Source organism: Ranitomeya imitator, chromosome 2 (assembly GCF_032444005.1).
Source record: "Ranitomeya imitator isolate aRanImi1 chromosome 2, aRanImi1.pri, whole genome shotgun sequence".
Classification (NCBI taxonomy): Eukaryota; Metazoa; Chordata; class Amphibia; order Anura; family Dendrobatidae; genus Ranitomeya; species Ranitomeya imitator.
In genome coordinates this window covers 827937877-827959840 of record NC_091283.1, presented here as the reverse complement: position 1 = coordinate 827959840, position 21964 = coordinate 827937877, and the positions used below count along the sequence as shown (strand labels likewise).

The 21964-nt window shown below is 43.9% G+C and overlaps 1 protein-coding gene across 1 annotated transcript in view; it reads right to left on the bottom strand.

Annotated features, from left to right (window-relative positions):
* The window catches only part of ARHGAP19 (Rho GTPase activating protein 19), a 60441-nt gene that overhangs the window by 13931 nt on the left and 24546 nt on the right, over window positions 1-21964 (bottom strand). The window contains exons 4-6 of the mRNA XM_069754044.1: window positions 8840-9049; window positions 3359-3585; window positions 2410-2496 (exon numbers count right to left, since the gene is read on the bottom strand). Of these exons, the coding sequence (XP_069610145.1) occupies window positions 2410-2496; window positions 3359-3585; window positions 8840-9049 (524 nt within the window). The remainder of the gene's footprint in view (window positions 1-2409; window positions 2497-3358; window positions 3586-8839; window positions 9050-21964) is intronic.

Sequence of the window (21964 nt, the reverse complement as noted above, 5' to 3'; positions counted from 1 at the left end):
CGTGACTGCAGGGAGGACAATATTGATTTGGGCAGTGATGGTGTACACGGAAAAAAAGCCAAATGTTTGTTTGGCAATTTGCATGTTTGGCTCTAGAGATACATTACGGGTATTTGATACTGTACATTAAGTATTTGATACACTGCCAATTATGCAAGTTTTCCCACCTCCAAAGAATGGAGAGGTCTGTAATTTTAATCGTAGGTACAGTTCACCTGTGAGGGGCTTTATTGTTAGATTCCGTCTCTCACAGGTGAACTGTACCTACGATAAAAATTACAGACCTCTCCATTCTTTGCAGGTGGGAAAACTTGCATAGTGCATCAAATACTTATTTTCTCTCGACTGTACGCAACACCGATCATAGGGTTTCCCATTCCTTTTAGGATTATAAATAAACTGCTCCAGACTGAATTTGGGCAACTGATATGGTTACTGTTACATAGCAGTAAATTGCTCTGCACAACCACACGGATGCCGTACTCTGTATTGGCCACTAAAATGTGAAAGAGGGGGTGTCTTACCGTGACATTGAGTGGGATCGATTGGATGTCATGACACCCAGGGGCCTATTAAAGACCACACAGTGTTTGACATATCTGTACTCAATTGATGTGGGGGTTGGGGAGGAAGGAGTTTGAGATACAAACTAAAATTTGGGACATTAATAAAAGTCTCAATTGATGGGAAAAAAAAAAAAAACGACAGCAAACACCGGCCCATGTTTGTATAGGTGACATGCTAAACATCCATCATTCAGCCCAATTATGAGAGCTGCAGACGGACGAGTGTCGATCCTGGTATATTGGGCTCCCACCTACACATAATTAAGGGCAACCTTCGCTTATTTCTCGTCTGACTAGCGCTGATCACTGATGCAAATGTTTCACGGTGCCCGAGAGCTGCAAACATCCATCTAGATAACTAATGTATTAATAGACCATGGCTGGAAAGTGACCACCTGGGAGTCACAGAAGTGCGCACAATTCAGAAATGATGAATGGCAAATGGGCCACACAGGGAAAGGTTAAAAAAAAAAAACCCGCAAAAATTAGTCGCTATTCATTACATCGCTGCCGAGGAAATTTAGGAGACCTGTATAATCTGCAAATGTAACAAAGCATTAGGGCTGTGATGAAGCTTCCCCAGGATCCAGAATGGCCGACAGGTCGCTGTCCAACTGTATGATCGGAAAATGCCCCATTACATGACCCCTTTATAATTGACGATTTTCTGGAGGTTTTTTTTTTTTTTTTTTTTTTTAGTGCTTACATTTTTTCCCCTTTCCCAAGAGCCACGACTTTATAAAAAAAAAAAATAAAAAAAAAAACCCATCACGGCGGGCGCGTGTTTGGAGTTCTGAATTTCACCGTTTGTTTACGGTTAAATGGCAATTTAAAAAAAAAAAGTCTGCCATACTTTTTTTGGGCTTTAATTTTACAGTGTTCATTGTGTGGAAAAAATGAGCTGGCAACATGTTTGCACAGGTCAGTAAAACTACACTGTTAGCAAACGTCAGTGGTTTAAAAATAAATAAATAAATAATAATAATAGAATTATAAATTTGTAAACAAATAAATAAGTTTGGTTTGTGTTGCCATTATCTGCGGCTCAAATATTTATCCATTGATGGACACATTTAGGGACTGCAGTTTCAATAACAAGCTCACGTTTTTATTGCTTCAATTTGGACTAAATACTACATTTTGATTTCTTAACGAATTTCCCTTTTTATTTTATTTATTTTTTTTTTTAAAGGGAGCTGAAAACTGCAATTCTGGTGTTTGGATTTTTTCTTCTCTTTATGGTGTTCACCTATCAGGAGTATACACTTTGATAGATCAGACATGACAATACCATACTTATAATAATGTTTGTTTTTTTTACAATCTTTCTTAGGCTATGTGCACATGTTCAGGATTTTTCACGTTTTTTCTTGGCCGTTTTCTGTGAAAAAAAAAAAAAAGCTTACATTAAGCATCCGATCATTTCAGTGCATTCCGCAATTTTTGTGCACATGCTGCTTTTTTCCCCCCTGCGAAAAAAACGCATTGCGGTAAAAAACACAGCATGTTCATTAATTTTGCCGCTATATTATTGCATTGGGAAGCTCTGGGAAAAAAAAAAAGCGAAAAATCCGCAAGAGAAAAAAAAAAAAAAATGTGCAAAAACCGCGGATTTTGTTCAGGAAAATTCTGCAGACATTCCTGAATGTGTGCACATAGCCTTAAAGACATTTTTAGACACCACAGAGGAGAGGCCATACTTACTAATTCCAATATGCAGGGCGCAGAGTAGTTGTTTCACAGAAGCAAAAAAAAAAAATTGAATCTATGGACAGGCCAGTACTGATGGAGAGTAGGACGCCCTTACTTACTTTTGGGTAAGGTGTATACAGCGCACACTTACCTTAAAAAGCTTTTGCGAATGCTTAATCATGAAGGTGACTCCGTTGGTTAGCTTTATTATGTGTTCTTGTAAGTCATTTGCAGTGACCTAAGATACAAATAGGAAACAAAGGATAAAATATTCAGAAAAATATAAAAATATTCTGACTTACAAAAACTTACACTGAAGAGAACGTAGGTTGTGCATTTTCTGATTGAGACATTGAAGATTTACAGAAATTTGCATGGCTCATGTGACAAATGGGTGTGGCTTAGCACAAAGACGCATGTCCTAAAGGGGATATCCGGAATATTGTGGAAAACAAATAATGTGCCTAAGCACCAACAAGCAGGTAGTTACTACCTACCTGCTGTGCCCGTGCAGGTTTTCCCTGGCACAGAGGTCACAGGCCGCTCCTGTCGGCGATTCAGCTGCCTATGCTGCTGTCACGTCAACAGAGCGGTGGCTTATTTTCTGCCCTTATGTCAGACGTCATTCTGATTGACAGTCGGCTCCCCCAGTTAGGCAGTGGGAATCCAGCTGTCAATCATAATGAAGTCGGAAGGCCCGCCCTGCCAACAGAGCAGAGAAGAATCTGCGACTGTCGAGGTGATGTCAGCAGAGGCAGCTAAATCACCAGTATGAGTGGAAAAGTGCGCCGGGCACAACAGGCAGGTATGTGGCAGCTGCCTGCCTATTAGTGCTTAGACACATTTTAGGTCCCGGATATATCCTTTAACGAAAAAAGCTCAATTACCATCCAGTCAGATGCAAACCCAGGCGTTGCATATCACTGTGCCCCACGAAGGCACTAGGCAAAGCCGATTTGAGTAACTCATGCCCAATTATTGCAATGTGGGGACCCTCTTGAGGCGCAAATTACAAACGTCACCCTAAAAGTCAGTATGACTATTCGATCATCCTGATTGAGATGAATTGGTGAAATATCCTCCTACCAGTTCGGACTTACATTCTTGGGCCATAAGATGTGTGGTGCAAACATCAGCGCCAGGTTGTGGGCAGACATCTTGTTGTGGTCCTGTTTTTTGGCCGTTTGGTACAGGAGATCCAATAGGAGTTTAAGTAGATTCCTGTTGGGGGATGGGAGAAGCAAAAACAAGAGTTGCAGGACCTCGATCTGCCGCTCCTTATCAGGTTTCCCCGTCCGGTTACCCTTGTCATCAAAGAGCATTAGGTCTGCGAAGGAAAAACAAACAAGTTAAAGATGAAATCCTCAGTCTATTCCGTCCACCGGCTCCAGCCCACGCACAACGGGACGTGGTCTGCCCAGTTATTAAGTGACAGGAAACTGTAGGCAGTCAAGGTCGCAGAGCATCTCCCATACGTGATAGCGCCTGTCAACCACACTGACTTAGGTCACAAAGCTACAATCATTGGAATTCAGCACATGAGTAGTGGGAAGCAAGTGAAAAAGGTTAATGAAGTGCAAAAACCTATGGGGTATTCCAGTACTTTTTTTTTTTTTTTTAAATCAAGATTGATTAATCCGGGAAAAGTTTAGTAAAACGTTGGTTAGTTCTTAAAAAGTTTCACAACCAGAATACCCTGTTTGAAGGGGGCCATAAACATACAGTTGTGCTTAAAGGGTTACATACCCCAGAAGAATTTTTGCTTTCTTGGCCCTTTTTCAGAGAATATGAATGATAACACCAAAATGTTTTCTCCACTCATGGTTAGTGGTTGGGTGAAGCCATTTATTGTCAAACTACCGTGTTTGCTCTTTTTAACCCCTTAGTGACCGAGCCAAATTTTTGAAATCTGACCAGTGTCACTTTATGTGGTAATAACTCTGCAACGCTTCAACAAATCCCAGTGATTTTGAGATTGTTTTTTCGTGACACATTATACTTTATGATAATGGTAAATTTAGTTCAACATTTTTTGTGTTTATTTATAAAAAATATCAAAAATTTGAGAAAAATGTTAAAAAATTAGCAATTTTCTAAATTTGAATGATTATCCCTTTAATCCAGATAGTCATACAACAGCAAACCATTAATAAATAACATTTCCCATATGTCTGCTTTACATCAGCACCATTTGTAAAATGTTATTTTATTTTGTTAGCATTTTAGGAGGTTTAAAAATGTAGCAGATATTTTTCATTTTTTCAAAGAAATGTACCACATTTATTTTTTTAGGGACTTATCCATGTTTGAAGTAACTTTAGGGGCCCCATATATTGGGAAACCCCCAAACGTGATTCCATTTTAAAAACAGCACCCCTAAACATATTGAAAACTGCTGTCAGGTAGTTTATTAACCCTTCGGGTGCTTTACAGGAATTGATGCAAAGTGGTATGACAGAAATCAAAATGTGTATTTTTACCACCTAAATGTTGCTAACTTCTAAACAGATTACTATAGTCGACAGACTCTAAGGGTATGTTCACACGTTCAGGATTTCCATCCTTTTTTTTTTCAGGACTGTTTTTTTAAAAAACTGCAGCTCTTGGCAGAAAACGCAGGTCCTTTTTTGATGCGTTTTTTGATGCGTTTTTTGATCCTTTTTTTTTTATGCAGTTTTCTAACCCTAACCCTACCCCTAACCCTACCCCTACCCCTATTCTAACCTTAGTGAAAAAAAAAAAATTCTTAATTTTTTTATTGTCCCTACCAATGGGGGTGACAAAGTGGGGGGGTGTCATTTACTATTTTTTTATTTTGATCACTGAGATATAACCTATCTCAGTGATCAAAATGCACTTTGGAGCGAATCTGCCGGCCGGCAGATTCGGCGGGCGCACTGCGCATGCGCCCGCCATTTTGCAAGATGGCGGCGCCCAGGAAGAAGACGGCCGGACGGACACCGGGTAAGTATAAGGGGGGGAGATTAGGGCACGGGGGGGGCATCGGAGCACTGGGGGGGGGGGGGGCATCGGAGCATGGGGGGGGCAGCCACACTCCGCCCACGCACTTCCGCCCGCTCCCCCGCACTTCCTGCTGCAGCGGTTCTGCACATCAAATCGCAGTAAAACCCGCAGATATATTTTTGATCTGCGGGTTTTACTGCGGTTTTGACCTCACAATGGAGGTCTATGGGTGCAGAACCGCTGCGGTTCAGGAAAAAGTAGTGACATGCTCCTTCTTTTTTGCCGCAGCTATTCTGCGCGGCTTTTTAAACGAAATTCCGGATCATGTGCACAGCAGTGACTGTTTTCCATAGGGTTACATTGTTATGTACCCTGCATGGAAAACAGCTGCGGAACAGCAGCGGCAAAACCGCTGCGGTTCCGCAGTAAAAAACGCACTGTGTGAACATGGCCTAAGGCCGCTATTTGGTCATGAATTGCCATCACAAACATCAGGACAACAAAATCATGATCTGAGGGCACCAATTGGGATAAAGAAGAAGCCCCCACACTCTGTTAACCATTTATAATGATGTAGTCACTATTGACAGCAGCATCTAAGGGGTTAAACAGATTTGGACGGTGCAAATACTGATCATGGCTGATACAGCAAGTTGTCAGCTATAGTGTACAGCCGACAGATGCTGGATTGTCATCTGTATGGGGAGGCTATTCTCTTATATCTCAGGTCAGTTAAAAGACGTATTGGCTGTCATTAAGGGGTTAAACCATAATGAGAATCCAAAACATCCAAATGACCATGATCAAATGTTCACATACCCCATTTCTTAATATTATTATTATTATTAATTGTTATAGCGCCATTCCAATACCGTTTATTTATTATTATTTATTTATTAATACCGTGTATTGCCCCCTCTAACATCAATGACAGCTTGAAGTTTTTTGTGGTAGTTGTGGATGAGGTTCTTTATTTTCTCAGATGGTGAAGCTGTCCACTCTTCTTGGCAGAAAGCCTCCAGGTTCCTGTAAATTCCCGGGCTGTCTATCATGAACTGTGCGCTTGAGATCTCCCCAGAGTGGCTCAATTATATTGAGGTCAGGAGACCTAGATGGCCACTCCAGAACCTTCACTTTGTTCTGCTGTAGCCAATGACAGGTCGACTTGTGTTTTGGATCGTTGTATTGTAGGAACGTCCAAGTACGTCCCATGTGCAGCTTCCGGGCTGATAAGTACAAATTTGCCTTCAGTATTTGCTGATAATGTGCTCCATTCATCTTTCCTTCAACTTTGACCAAGTTTCCTGTGCCTTTGTAGCTCACACATCCCCAAAATACCAGCGATCCACTGCTGTGCTTTACAGTAGGAATGGTGTTCCTTTCATCATAGGCCTTGTTGACCTTTCTCCAAATGTAACGTTTATGGTTGTGGCCACAAAGTTCAAATTTGGTCTCATCATTCCAAATTACGTTGTTGCAGAATTTCTGAGGTGGTCTCTGGGCTGTTTTGCTTATTGCAGGTGAGATACTTTGTGGCATTTGCGCAGTAATGGCCTTCTTGTCACTCGACCATGCAGCCCATTTTCTTCAAGTGCCTCCTTATTGTGCATCTTGAAACAGCCACACCGCTAGTTTTCAGAGAGTCCAGCTGATGTTATTTGTGGGTTTTTCTTTGCATCCCGAACAACTTTCCTGGCAGTTGTGGACGACATTTTTGTTGGTCTCCCTGACCTTGGCTTTGTTTTTACAGAGCCCCTGATTTTCCATTTGTTAATCACAGTTTGAACTCTGCTGACTGGCATTATCAATTCCTTGGATATCTTTTTGTATCCCTTTCCTGTTTTATACAGTTCAACTACCTTTTCCCATAGATCCGTTGACAAGTCTTTTGCTTTCCCCATGACTCTCAATCCAGAAACGTCAGTGGCTGGATGAAAGATGCAAGAGTCTGTCTAGTTCCCAGAAACTCACTCGGCTTTTATGTGTACACAAGGATTACAAGCAAACAGGTCACAGGTGAGGATGTTACCTTTAGTAGCCATTCAAACCCATTTGTGTCAACTTCTGCGCATGTTACCAGGCCAAAATCACCAGGGTATGTGAACTTTTGGGTTGTCATTATGATTTAAAGAGAGAAACCACAGTACTTTGACAATAAATGGCTTCACCCAACCACTAACCATGAATGAAGACAAAGCTTTGGTGGTATCATTCATATTCTCTGAAAAAAGGCCAAGAAAACAAATTCTGCCGGGGTATGTAAACTTTTCAGCACAACTGTAGCTACAGTCACGAGAACAACTATGTGCGCCCTCTTTGAATTTTATGGTTTTTATGTACCAGGACATAATTTCTGGTCATTAGAAAGGTCTTAAGATTAGGTAAGTACAAAGTCAGATGAATAGCACAAAGCATATTTTTATGGCTTCCCTAGGAAATAGTAAGTAGCAGCCATATGATGCTAATCAAATGCCCATCATTAATAGATCAGCAGCAAGCGTGACCGCCGCTAGAGCAGAAGTTTTGGTAGTTTGCTGGTCTGGAGTATTCAGGCATCTGATAATCACAATGTGAAGGAGGAAAGACATCAGTAATGACCTTAGAGAAGCATTGCTCTGTGCTCATCAATCTGTAAAGGATTATAGGTCAATTTCCAAACAATTTGGAGTCCATCATTTTACAGTGAGAAAAATTAAAACATTCAAGTTCACAATCTTCCCAAGAGTGGACGTCCGAGCAAATTCACTTCAAGCTCAAACCCAAGAGCTACAACTCAGACGCCAAAGGCCTCAGATGGCATGTTAAAGGCTCAAATTGATGGCAGTACAATTAGAAAAAGTGCGGGATTCCAACGACATCGGTGCAAGAAGGGAAAAATCAATCAAATTGAATGGGCAGAGAAGCCTGTGACTAAACAGAAAATGAAGCACAGCCCTATAACTAAACGAGCAGGTATGATCTAACTATGTGATGTGCTTTTTGGACATCATTACAGCCCAGTTTTTAATGAAAGGGTTTTGGGATTATTATTTTTTTTTCCACAAACGAGACTCATTACCTTTTTTACTGTTTTGTTTGTTTTAAATACATTTCCAATGAACTCAATACTAACGCCTTTTTAACAAAGCTCTGCGGTAACGTCTCTCCACTGTTCCTCTAGGAAATATATGCATAGACTGACATCTGGGTGTTCCCAGTTGGGCATGTGTCCCTAGGCAGTCTAACACTGAGCGATCAGTACCAGACCGTAGGGAAACAACCTTTTTCACAATTTAAGTAGTAATTCCCAGCAGCTAATTTATTCATACATTTCCAGGAGGAATAAGAAGAATGGCAGGACATTGTTGTAAGAAAAGACGATCCGGAATGGATATGTAATGGGGAATACGAGACAAGTAACTACTAAACCAGCCGGATGAGGATAGATGACAGCTCTCCTTTGTTAAGAGCCTCCCTCCATGGCTCTCTCTGCTCAGACGTCTCCTTTTATTACGTGAAACATTTTATTGCAATTTTCTACTAAAAAATTAAAAAAAAAAAAAAAAAAAAAAAAAATCCCAGCCCACATTGTCAGTTCTCGCCACACTTGCAGGTCCTGTTCCGACAGCTCAGCTTACCTGCGATCTTGAGATGAGCGTGGTAATGCCGGTGTGTCAGCAGGGGTTCGGGTAATTCACCCAGGAACATTTTTAATAACGTGGCGACATCATTAGGGTGAAACGCTCCAGAATCCACATCAACGTCAACTCCACTATTGAGAGAGTCTTTAAGAATCTGCAGACGATTGCTGTTCCCAGGGATACGAAACAACCCTTCAGTGCGGAGATCTGAGGAGGCAGAGGTTAACGAGAAGAAGCTCAAAGAAAATGCTGTACTGGGAAAAGGAGTCAACAAGCGGAGCGAGGCTTCACTCAGACGGCCGGGATGTGGCCCAAAGCCCCTGTGGCACTGCGGGCCTTATGGTCTGAATCATTAGAATCATAGGAGAGAAGAGAATGCAAAAATGTAACTAATGCAAAGGGAAGTGCAAGTTATAAGGATGGGAGACCTTGTTTTCTCCTCCATGTCCCATTTGTTACAGTAGTGGAAAAGTGAGATAAAGAGGTCAAGAGACAAGATAGGGAGCAAAGAACAGGTCCAGAGTAAGCAAGAGGGAGTGTGCCAGAAAGAAATTAACTATTATTCAAAAAAATATCTTTCTACCTTTCTAGGCTGAATACTACTCACATTTCATGTCTACTACAGAAGATTTTTTTTTAGCAAAATTAGATAGAATTAAAATAACCCCTCTATATACAGTAGATAACACAGGATCCACCATTCACAATAGGTGATGTCACAGCTCACCTCATCCTCCTGTACAATGACTGATCACACCTGTTGTGAATTCAGCTTTTGGGCTCCCTCCGGTGGTTGTAGAGGGTAATGCAGTTGTGCCTGGACTGCAGGATTGGACAGGTGTATCTACTAATTGCAAAACTGACTGGGGTATATAGCCTTGCAGGACTCTTTAGTCCCTGCCAGTTGTCCATTGTTTTTGGAGGATTCACTTCCCTGCTGGTCTCTCCAGTTTGCTGTGCTTTTCTACAAAGATAAGTCCTGGCTTTTGTTTTTGCTGTTCACCTGCTGTGGACCTTATAGTTCTGTGCATATTCATGTTTTTGTCTTCTCCAGCTTTGTCTGTGAAGGTTTTTTTGCAGCCAAGCTGTGTCTCTGGAGATGCAGATATACCCTCCATGTCTTTAGTCAAATGTGGTGACTTGTATTTTCTGTGGTGGATATTTTCTAGTGTTTTTTACTGACTGCATAGTACTCTGTTCTATTCTTCCTTTTTAGCTAGTATGGCCTCCTATGCTAAATTCTGATTTCATGTCTGCGTATGTCATTTCCCTCTCCTCTCACCGTCAATATTTGTGGGGGGCTATCTATCCTTTGGGGATTTTCTCTGAGGCAAGATAGGTTTCCTGTTTCTGTCTTTAGGGGAAGTGAGTTCTGAGGCTGTGCCGAGGGGTCTAGGGAGTGTTAGGTACCCCCCACGGCTACTTCTAGTTGCGCTGCTAGTTCAGGGTTTGCGGTCAGTACAGGGACCACCTTCTCCAGAGTCAGTCTCATGCTGCTCCTAGGCCACCAGTTCATAACAGTACAACTGGCCGACAATGAGTTAATTGCATCTCAGAAGAAGGGAGGGAAGCTTTTGAGCCATTTTTTTTTTCCTTAGCCTGTTTTGTGTTATCCTCCCTCAACCTCTGGGTGGCTACAGAATCTAGTATTAACATGAATGTTCAGGAGTTAGTTTCTCGGGTGGATCAGCTTGCTGCTAGGGTACAGAGTATTTCAGATTATATTGTTCAGACTCCGGCCTTAGAACCTAAGATTCCCACTCCTGATTTATTCTTTGGTGACAGATCCAAATTTTTGAGTTTCAAAAATAACTGTAAACTGTTTTTTGCATTAAGACCCCGGTCCTCTGGTGATCCTATTCAGCAGGTTAAAATCATCATCTCTGCTGCGTGGTGACCCACAGGATTGGGCATTTTCCCTGGAAACTGGCAATCCTGCTTTGCTTAATGTTGATTCTTTCTTTCAAGCATTGGGATTGTTGTATGATGAGCCTAATTTTGTGGATCGGGCTGAGAAAATCTTGTTGGCCCTGTGTCAAGGTCAAGAAGCGGCAGAATCGTATTGCCAGAAATTTAGAAAATGGTCTGTACTGACTAAAAGGAATGAGGATGCCTTGGCGGCAATTTTCAGAAAGGATCTTTCTGAATCCGTTAAAGATGTTATGGTGGGGTTCCCCACGCCTGTGGCGTTGTGCACACTGTGGCGTTGTCCTCTGAGCAGAGCCCTGAGCCTATGCAGTGTGATAGGATTTTGTCTAGAGCTGAATGTCAAACATTCAGGCGTCAGAATAGGTTGTGTTTTTACTGCGGCGATTCTGCTCATGTTATTTCTGATTGCCCTAAGCGTACAAAGAGAATCGCTAGTTCTGTTGCCATCAGTACTATACAACCTAAATTTCTGTTATCTGTGACCTTGATCTGCTCATTATTTTCTGTCATGGCATTTGTGGATTCAGGCACCGCTCTGAACTTAATGGACTTAGAATTTGCCAGACGTTGTGGTTTCCCCTTGCAGCCTTTGCAGAACCCTATTCCTTCGAGGGGCATTGATGCTACGCCCTTGGCTAAAAATAAACCTCAGTTTTGGACACAGCTGACCATGCGCATGGCGCCAGCCCATCAGGAAGATTGTCGTTTTCTGGTGTTGCATAATTTGCATGATGATATTGTGCTGGGTTTTCCATGGTTACAGCTACATAATCCGGTGTTAGATTGGAAATCCATGTCTGTGACTAGTTGGGGTTGTCAGGGTGTTCATGATAATGTTCCTTTGATGTCAATTTCCTCTTCCCCCTCTTCTGAAATTCCTGAGTTTTTGTCAGTCTTCCAGGATGTATTCGATGAGCCCAAATCCAGTTCCCTTCCACCGCATAGGGACTGTGATTGTGCTATTGACTTGATTCCAGGTTGTAAGTTCCCTAAGGGCCGACTTTTCAATCTGTCTGTGCCAGAACATGCCGCCATGCGGAGCTATATTAAGGAGTCTTTGGAGAAGGGGCATATTTGGCCATCTTCTTCACCGTTGGGAGCGGGGTTCTTTTTTGTTGCCAAGAAGGATGGCTCCTTGAGACCGTGTATGGATTATCGCCTCTTGAATAAGAACACGGTCAAATTTCAATACCCTTTGCTTACTGATTTGTTTGCTAGGATTAAGGGGGCTAGCTGGTTTACTAAGATTGACCTTCGAGGGGCATATAATCTTATTCGTATTAAGCAGGGTGACGAATGGAAAACTGCATTTAATACGCCCGAAGGCCATTTTGAATACCTTGTGATGCCATTCGGACTCTAATGCCCCATCTGTGTTCCAATCCTTCATGCATGATATCTTTCGGAGTTATCTTGATAAATTCATGGTGGTATGTTTGGATGATATTTTGATTTTTTCCAATGATTGGGAGTCTCATGTGAAACAGGTCAGGATGGTATTTCAGATCCTCCGTAATAATGCTTTGTTTGTGAAGGGGTCGAAGTGCCTCTTTGGAGTGCAGAAGGTTTCTTTTTTGGGTTTCATTTTTTCTCCCTCGTCTATAGAAATGGATCCGGTTAAGGTTCAGGCCATTCATGATTGGATTCAGCCCACATCTGTGAAGAGCCTTCAGAAATTCTTGGGCTTTGCTAATTTTTTATCGTTGTTTCATTGCCAACTTCTCCAGTGTGGTTAAACCTCTGACTGATTTGAAAAAGAAAGGCGCTGATGTGACGAATTGGTCCTCCGCGGCTGTTTCTGCCTTTCAGGAGCTTAAACTCCGATTTACTTCTGCCCCTGTGTTGCGTCAACCAGATGTTTCTCTTCCATTTCAGGTTGAGGTTGACGCGTCTGAGATTGGGGCAGGGGCCGTTTTGTCTCAGAGGAATTCTGATGGTTCCTTGATGAAACCGTGTGCCTTCTTTTCTCGGAAGTTTTCGCCTGCGGAACGCAATTATGATGTCGGCAATCGGGAGTTGTTGGCTATGAAGTGGGCATTAGAGGAGTGGCGACACTGGCTTGAGGGGGCCAAGCACCGTATTGTGGTCCTGACCGATCATAAGAATCTGATTTACCTCGAGTCTGCCAAACGGCTGAATCCTAGACAGGCTCGATGGTCCCTGTTTTTCTCCCATTTTGATTTTGTGGTCTCGTACATTCCTGATACTAAGAATGTTAAGGTGGATGCCCTCTCTAGGAGTTTTTTTCCTGATTCCCCTGGGGTTCTTGAGCCGGTCGGCATTCTGAAGGAAGGGGTGATTCTTTCTGCCATCTCCCCTGATTTACGACGGGTTCTTCAGGAATTTCAGGCTAATAAACCTGACCGCTGTCCAGTGGGGAAACTGTTTGTTCCTGATAGATGGACTAGTAAAGTGATTTCTGAGGTTCATTGTTCTGTGTTGGCTGGCCATCCTGGGATTTTTGGTACCAGAGATTTGGTTGGTAGGTCCTTTTGGTGGCCTTCTTTGTCGCGGGATGTGCGTTCTTTTGTGCAGTCCTGTGGGATTTGTGCGCGGGCTGTTATGAACAGGTAATTCAGAACCACAATGGACATTGAAGTTCAGAGTACACAAAGTGACCTGACAATTACCAAAAACATAGGACGAGCTCTGAGACGTGGAAACTCTGCTGACCGCAATCCCTAATCCTATCACACCACACTAGAAGTAGCCGTGGATTGCGCCCAACGCTCCCTATGCAACTCGGCACAGCCTGAGAAACTAACTAGCCCTGAAGATAGAAAAATAAGCCTACCTTTCCCCAAAGGAAAAGGCAGCCCCCCACATATAATGACTGAGTAAAGATGAAAATACAAACAGATGAAATAGATTTAGCAAAGTGAGGCCCGACTTACTGAATAGGCGGAGGATAGGAAAGATAGCTTTGCGGTCAACACAAAAACCTACAAACAACCACGCAGAGGGGCAAAAAGACCCTCCGCACCGACTAACGGTACGGAGGCGCTCCCTCTGCGTCTCAGAGCTTCCAGCAAGCAAGAAAAACCAGTATAGCAAGCTGGACAGAAAAAATTGCAAACAAAAATAACACAAGCAAAACTTAGCTTATGCAGGATAGACAGGCCACAGGAACGATCCAGGAGGAAGCAAGACCAATACTAGAACATAGACTGGAGGCCAGGATCAAAGCACCAGGTGGAGTTAAATAGAGCAGCACCTAACGACTTAACCTCATCACCTGAGGAAGGAAACTCAGAAGCCGCAGTACCACTCTCATCCACCAAAGGAAGCTCATAGACAGAACCAGCCGAAGTACCACTCTCGACCACAGGAGGGAGCTTGGCCACAGAATTCACAACAGCGGGCTAAGCCTTGCTGTTCCCGCGCTAGTGGGTTGCTTTTGCCATTACCGGTCCCCGAGAGGCCCTGGACACATTTCTATGGATTTTATTTCCGATCTTCCTGTTTCCCAAAGAATGTCGGTTATCTGGGTTGTCTGTGACCGATTTTCTAAGATGGTTCATTTGGTGCCTTTGGCTAAATTGCCTTCTTCTGATTTGGTTCCGTTGTTTTTTCAGCATGTGGTCCGTTTGCATGGTATTCCGGAGAATATTGTGTCCGACAGAGGTTCCCAGTTTGTTTCTAGGTTTTGGCGGGCCTTTTGTGCCAAGCTGGGCATCGATTTGTCTTTTTCTTCTGCATTTCATCCTCAAACAAATGGCCAGACTGAGCGAACTAATCAGACCTTGGAGACCTATTTGAGATGCTTTGTGTCTGCTGATCAGGATGATTGGGTGGCTTTCCTGCCATTGGCAGAGTTTGCCGTTAATAATCGGGCTAGTTCGGCTACTTTGGTTTTGCCTTTTTTTTGTAATTTTGGTTTTCATCCTCGTTTTTCTTCTGGGCAGGTTGAGCCTTCTGACCTTCCTGGTGTGGATTCTGTGGTCGACAGGTTGCAGCAGATTTGGGCTCATGTGGTGGACAATTTGGTGTTGTCTCAGGAGGAGGCTCAACGTTTTGCTAACCGTCGTTGGCGTGTTGGTTCCCGGCTTCGGGTTGGGGATCTGGTTTGGTTATCTTCCTGTCATGTTCCTATGAAGGTTTCTTCCCCTAAGTTTAAGCCTCGATTTATTGGTCTTTATAGGATTTCTGAGATTATTAATCCAGTGTCCTTTCGCCTGGCGCTTCCGGCCTCTTTTGCTATTCATAATGTCTTCCATAGATCTTTGTTGTGGAAATATGTGGAGCCCGTTGTTCCCTCTGTTGATCCTCTGGCCCCTGTGTTGGTCGATGGGGAGTTGGAATATGTGGTTGAGAAGATTTTGGATTCTCGTTTTTCGAGGCGGAAGCTTCAGTACCTTGTCAAATGGAAGGGTTATGGCCAGGAGGATAATTCTTGGGTTTCTGCCTCTGATGTCCATGCCGCTGATTTGGTTCGTACCTTTCACCGGGCTCATCCTGATCGGCCTGGGGGCTCTGGTGAGGGTTCGGTGACCCCTCCTCAAAGGGGGGGGGTACTGTTGTGAATCCAGCTTTTGGGCTCCCTCCGGTGGTTGTAGAGGGTAATGCAGTTGTGCCTGGACTGCAGGATTGGACAGGTGTATGTACTAATTGCAAAACTGACTGGGGTATATAGCCTTGCAGGACTCTTTAGTCCCTGCCAGTTGTCCATTGTTTTTGGAGGATTCACTTCCCTGCTGGTCTCTCCAGTTTGCTGTGCTTTTCTACAAAGATAAGTCCTGGCTTTTGTTTTTGCTGTTCACCTGCTGTGGACCTTATAGTTCTGTGCATATTCATGTTTTTGTCTTCTCCAGCTTTGTCTGTGAAGGTTTTTTTGCAGCCAAGCTGTGTCTCTGGAGATGCAGATATACCCTCCATGTCTTTAGTCAAATGTGGTGACTTGTATTTTCTGTGGTGGATATTTTCTAGTGTTTTTTACTGACCGCATTGTACTCTGTTCTATTCTTTTTTAGCTAGTATGGCCTCCTATGCTAAATTCTGATTTCATGTCTGCGTATGTTATTTCCCTCTCCTCTCACCGTCAATATTTGCGGGGGGCGATCTATCCTTTGGGGATTTTCTCTGAGGCAAGATAGGTTTCCTGTTTCTGTCTTTAGGGGAAGTTAGTTCTGAGGCTGTGCCGAGGGGTCTAGGGAGTGTTAGGTACCCCCCACGGCTACTTCTAGTTGCGCTGCTAGGTTCAGGGTTTGCGGTCAGTACAGGGACCACCTTCTCCAGAGTCCGTCTCATGCTGCTCCTAGACCACCAGTTCATAACACACACACCTCTATATGCAGTATATAACACAGGATCCACCATTCACAATAGGTGATGTCACAGCTCACCTCCTCCTGTACAATGACTGATCACACCTCTATATGCAGTAGGTAACACAGGATCCACCATTCACAATAGGTGATGATGTCACAGCTCACCTCCTCCTCCTGTACAGTCATGGCCAAAACTATTGAGAATGAGACAAATAGTAATTTTTCCAAAGTTTACTGCTTCATTTTTGTAATGGCAATTTGCATATACTCCTGAATGTCAAAGAGTGATCAGCTTAACAGCAATTACTGTACTTGCAAAGTCAATATTTGCCCAGAAAATGAACTTTAACCCCCAAAACACATTTCAACATCATTGCAGTCCTGCCTTAAAAGGAGCAGCTAACATGGTTTTAGTGATTGATCCATTAACACAGGTGTGGGTGTTGATGAGGACAGGGCTGGCGATCAGTCATGATAAAGTAAGAATGACATCACTTGACACTTTAAAAGGAGGCTGGTTCTTGGTATCATTGTTTCTCTTCAGTTAACCATGGTTATCTCTAAAGAAACACGTGCAGCCATCATTGCACTGCACAAAAATGGCCTAACAGGGAAGAGTATCGCAGCTACAAAGATTGCACCTCAGTCAACAATCTATTGCATCATCAAGAACTTCAAGGAGAGACCTTCCATTGTTGTCAAAAAGGCTCCAGGGCGCCCAAGAAAGACCAGCAAGCGCCAGGACCGTATCTTAAAACGGTTTCAGCTGCGGGATCGGACTACCAGCAGTGCCGAGCTTGCTCAGGAATGGCAGCAGGCTGGTGTGAGTGCTTCTGCATGCACTGTGAGGTGGAGACTCTTTGAACAAGGCCTGGTTTCAAGGAGGGCAGCAAAGAAGCCACTTCTCTCCAGAAAAAACATCAGGGACCGACTGATATTCTGCAAAAGGTACAGGGAGTGGACTGCTGAGGACTGGGGCAAAGTCATTTTCTCTGATGAATCCCCTTTTCGATTGTTTGGGACATCTGGAAAACAGCTTATTCGGAGAAGAAGAGGTGAGCGGTACCACCAGTCTTGTCTCATGCCAACTGTAAAGCATCATGAAACCATTCATGTGTGGGGTTGCTTCTCAGCCAAGGGAATCGGCTCACTCACAGTCTTGCCTAAAAACAGCCATGAATAAAGAATGGTACCAGAATGTCCTCCAAGAGCAACTTCTCCCAACCGTCCAAGAGCAGTTTGGCGCCCAACAATGCCTTTTCCAGCATGATGGAGCACCTTGACATAAAGCAAAGGTGATAACTAAATGGCTCATGGAACAAAACAGATTTTGGGTCCATGGCCTGGAAACTCCCCAGATCTTAATCCCATTGAGAACTTGTGGTCAATCATCAAGAGACGGGTGGACAAACAAAAACCAACAAATTCTGGCAAAATGCAAGCATTGATTATGCAAGAATGGACTGCTATTAGTCAGGATTTGGTCCAGAAGTTGATTGAGAGCATGCCAGGGTGAATTGCAGAGGTCTTGAAGAAGAAGGGTCAACACTGCAAATATTGACTTGCTGCATTAACTCATTCTAACTGTCAATATAACCTATTGGTACTCATAATATGATTGCAATTATATTTCTGTATGTGATATAAACATCAGACAAACACTAATAAAAACCAGAGGCCAGCAGATCATGTGAAAATATAATTTGTGTCATTCTCAAAACTTTTGGCCATGACTGTACAGTGACTGATAACTCCATATACAGTAGTAGTATAACAGGATCCACTATTCACAATAGATGATGTCACAGCTGATCCAGGAGCAGCATGTATCAGACAGTGACTACATGATATCAGCCAGGCATGTTCAACTCTAAAATGCTGAGGTGTTTCAGAGAACAAAAAAAATACAATAGTTTATTAGCTGCTGGGGAACGAGCCGCACAGGAACTAGTCGTATAGGCAGGTTCCTGGGGGCTTTTTCCCACCTACTGCTCTGAATTGACAGGTTAATCCCTACATGTGCCTATAGGGAGAGACCTGTCAGTCAGCCACTGGTAGCGGGCGGGAAGAAGCCACCAGGGACTCGCCTGCCCGACCGGCCTCCCATGCAGCACTGTCTCAGTGGCTATTAAACTACATTTTTCCTGTGAAACACCACAGCGTTTCAGAGTAGAAAGAAAGGAAAAAATAAAAAGCGCCAGGAAAGATGAGAGAGGCCCGGCACCTGCACATTGCAGTACTTTGTTCTGCCCAACAGGGCAGACAAAGTATGCCTGCGCCGGACCCGCAGCATGAAGACAAGAAGAGGATGTCATTGTATGAAGATGGGAGGCCCCGGACCGCGACACCCATCGGACCGGAACAGAACCAGGACCGCCCCTGGGTGAGTATAATCTAACCTCTTTTTCTCATCTTTCAGGATACATCGGGGGCTTATTTACAGCATTCCAGAATGCATTACAGAATGCTGTAGATAAGCCCCTGATGCCAGTGGGCTTAGCTCACCTTTGATTTTGGGGGTGACAGGTTCCCTTTAAAAAAAAAAAAAAAAAAAAACATAAAGTATGTACAGATATATTGTACTAGCTATTGAACCCGTTCTACGCCCGGGTGGCGAGCATTTATATTGGTATATGGTCTCTATCATGTGCTGCTGCCATCCTGCGCCCGTTCTGTCATGTGCTGCTGCCATCCTGCGCCCGTTCTGTCATGTGCTGCTCCCATCCTGCGCCCCCGTTCTGTCATGTGCTGCTGCCATCCTGCGCCCGTTCTGTCATGTGCTGCTCCCATCCTGCGCCCGTTCTGTCATGTGCTGCTCCCATCCTGCGCCCCCATTCTGTCATGCGCAGCTGCCATCCTGCGCCCGTTCTGTCATGTGCTGCTGCCATCCTGCGCCCGTTGTGTCATGCGCTGCTGCCATCCTGCGCCCGTTCTGTCATGCGCTGCTGCCATCCTGCGCCACTATTGTATTATATGCCCCCGTATGCTGCTGCCATATAAAAAACAAAAAATACCATACTCACCTATCGTCCGGCTCCACTGCAGGTGTGTGTTCAAGAAAATGGCGCCGGAAAGCGCGGACTGCGCAGGCGCCGATTCCGGCAGCAGGAATCGGCGCCTACGCAGTCCGCGCTCTCCGGCGCCATTTTCTTGAACACACACCTGCAGTGGAGCTGGAGTGTGTCTTCAAGAAAATGGCGCCAGAAAGCGCGGACGCCGATTCCGGCAGCAGGAATCAGCACCTGCGCAGTCCGCGCTTTCCGGCGCCATTTTCTTGAACACACACTCCGGCTCCTCTGCCTGTGACTGGACTCTGTCACAGCAGAGGAGCCGGAGCCGGACGCAGCGCTGGAACGGAAGACAGGTGACTATACTTACCCTCCCTCCTGGCGCGTCCACGGTCCCTGACTCTCCGGTGGAGATCGCGGTATGCGTTCAGTGCTTACGCATACCGCGATCTCCTGGGAGCGTCACTCTGTGGGGGCCAGACTGCGCCGGCGCTTGCGCAGTCTATAAAGGCTTCGGACAGAGTGACGCTCCCAGCGTTCTATTATAGATGTCATAATGCAAACCATGTTTGGAGGCCAAAAGACACTGCATATCACCCCCAAAACACCACACCATCAGTGAAGTTTGGAGGTAGGAACATCATGGTGTGAGGCAGTTTTTCAGCATACGGCGCTGGCAAACTTTATATAACTGAAGGAAGGATGAAAGGACAAATGTACTGAGACATTATCGATAAAAAAACTTCTGCCATCTCCCAGGATGATGAAGATGAAATGAGGGTGGAAATTTCAGCAACACATTGATCCCAAACACACAGCCAAGGAAACTTTTGGTTTCAGATAAAGAAAAATCTGCTAGAATGGCCGAGCCGATCAACGGACCTGAACCCAATAGATAATGTATGCAAGGAAATAAAGCTCAGAGTTCATAGAAGAAGCCCACGGGACCTTCAGGACGTGAAGTGTGTTTGTGTGGAAGAATGGGCTACAATTACACCTGAGCAATGCCTGCGACTAGTTTCTCCACCAAGTAGGCGTCTTGAAGCTTCATCACCAACAAAAGCTTTTGTACGAAGTATTAAATTTCAGCAACATGTTTAATACTTTTTCTCTGTGTTATTTCTCATTATTACACATATCTTAGTTTATGGACATCGATGGTTTGATTTCTTTGCCTGTGTGGATTGGATGGGTTGCTACAGAAATCTGGGGAGAATTTCATGTCAATAGCACCTTTAGAAATATTTTTACTTAGAAAATTGGTGACGTGTTCAATACTTATTTCGCCGGCTGCATTTGCTTCAAACCTCTCAAAGGGGAATCTGTCCTGTGTGAGGTGGAAGGGAGGGTTAGGTTCAGAATCATCTAATTTAGGTAATGAGGAGTCCACCGAAGGGATCAGGAATACCATCTGCGCGGCGTCCAAAACGCTGCGTTCTACATTACAAGCCTAGTGATGGGATTTATAGAAACCCCACACTCACTGTGCTTCTATTTATACCTGCGAAAACTCCCCCGCGGTGCGGGATTACAAGCCGCAGGACGCTAATTTCGGCAGTGGAGACGCTAGTCTCCGCTGCGTAGTTTCCCCCACGGCCAATTAGGCACATTAAATCCGCATCATTCAATAAGAACATTTAGCTGCGATTAGAATGCTAGAGGCAGCGAAGAAAAATCGCTGCTATTGCTGATCGTGGGCACGTAGCCTAAGGATATGTGCACATCACTTGCGTCAGACTATGCCGAAATATTCATTACTAGGTTACGGCTTAACCCTATCCGAACACGGCCTTATGGAGGTGTGTAAATGGAAGGGAAAAAAAGTGACACAAACTCAAAGAAAAGGACCATCCGGCCAAAATATTACATTCAAATTTATCTTCGATGATACATGAAAACAAAAAGTAAATAAATGTGTATAACGTAGAAAGCTGCAAAAGAATAAAAACAGCAATAATCCCCAACTTTCTTTAGCTTTCTCTAGGTGGACATGGCTGAAGTGGTGACGGCAGGTCTACAGCATGTGACCGCTGCAGCCAATCATGTGCTGAATATAAACCATCAAGAGAACCATTTTATAGTAGATACCAGATGGGACCTTGTGTGCCCCCAGTAAAGTGACGCATCTCAGTCACTACGTGGGTTTTTCTTCAGAGTCACGATGTCCAGAATCGGTATTAGTGTTAGTAAGCATTGACAGGACATAGCGGACCCCCAGCAATGTTATACAGCGAGGATCACGGCTACACCTTGCAAAGTAAATAGTATCTCAGAGTTATTGTTGACAACAACAACAAAAAAAATATATACAGTTAGGGCCAGAAATATTTGGACAGTGACACAATTTTCGCGAGTTGGGCTCTGCATGCCACCACATTGGATTTGAAATGAAACCTCTACAACAGAATTCAAGTGCAGATTGTAACGTTTAATTTGAAGGGTTGAACAAAAATATCTGATAGAAATGTGTACAATTCCTACATTTTCTTTACAAGCACTCCACATTTTAGGAGGTCAAAAGTAATTGGACAAAAACATAACCCAAACAAAATATTTTTATTTTCAATATTTTGTTGCAAATCCTTTGGAGGCAATCACTGCCTTAAGTCTGGAACCCATGGACATCACCAAACGCTGGGTTTCCTGCTTCTTAATGCTTTGCCAGGCCTTTACAGCCGCAGCCTTCAGGTCTTGCTTGTTTGTGGGTCTTTCCGTCTTAAGTCTGGATTTGAGCAAGTGAAATGCATGCTCAATTGGGTTTAGATCTGGAGATTGACTTGGCCATTGCAGAATGTTCCACTTTTTGGCACTCATGAACTCCTGGGTAGCTTTGGCTGTATGCTTGGGGTCATTGTCCATCTGTACTATGAAGCGCCGTCCAATCAACTTTGCAGCATTTGGCTGAATCTGGGCTGAAA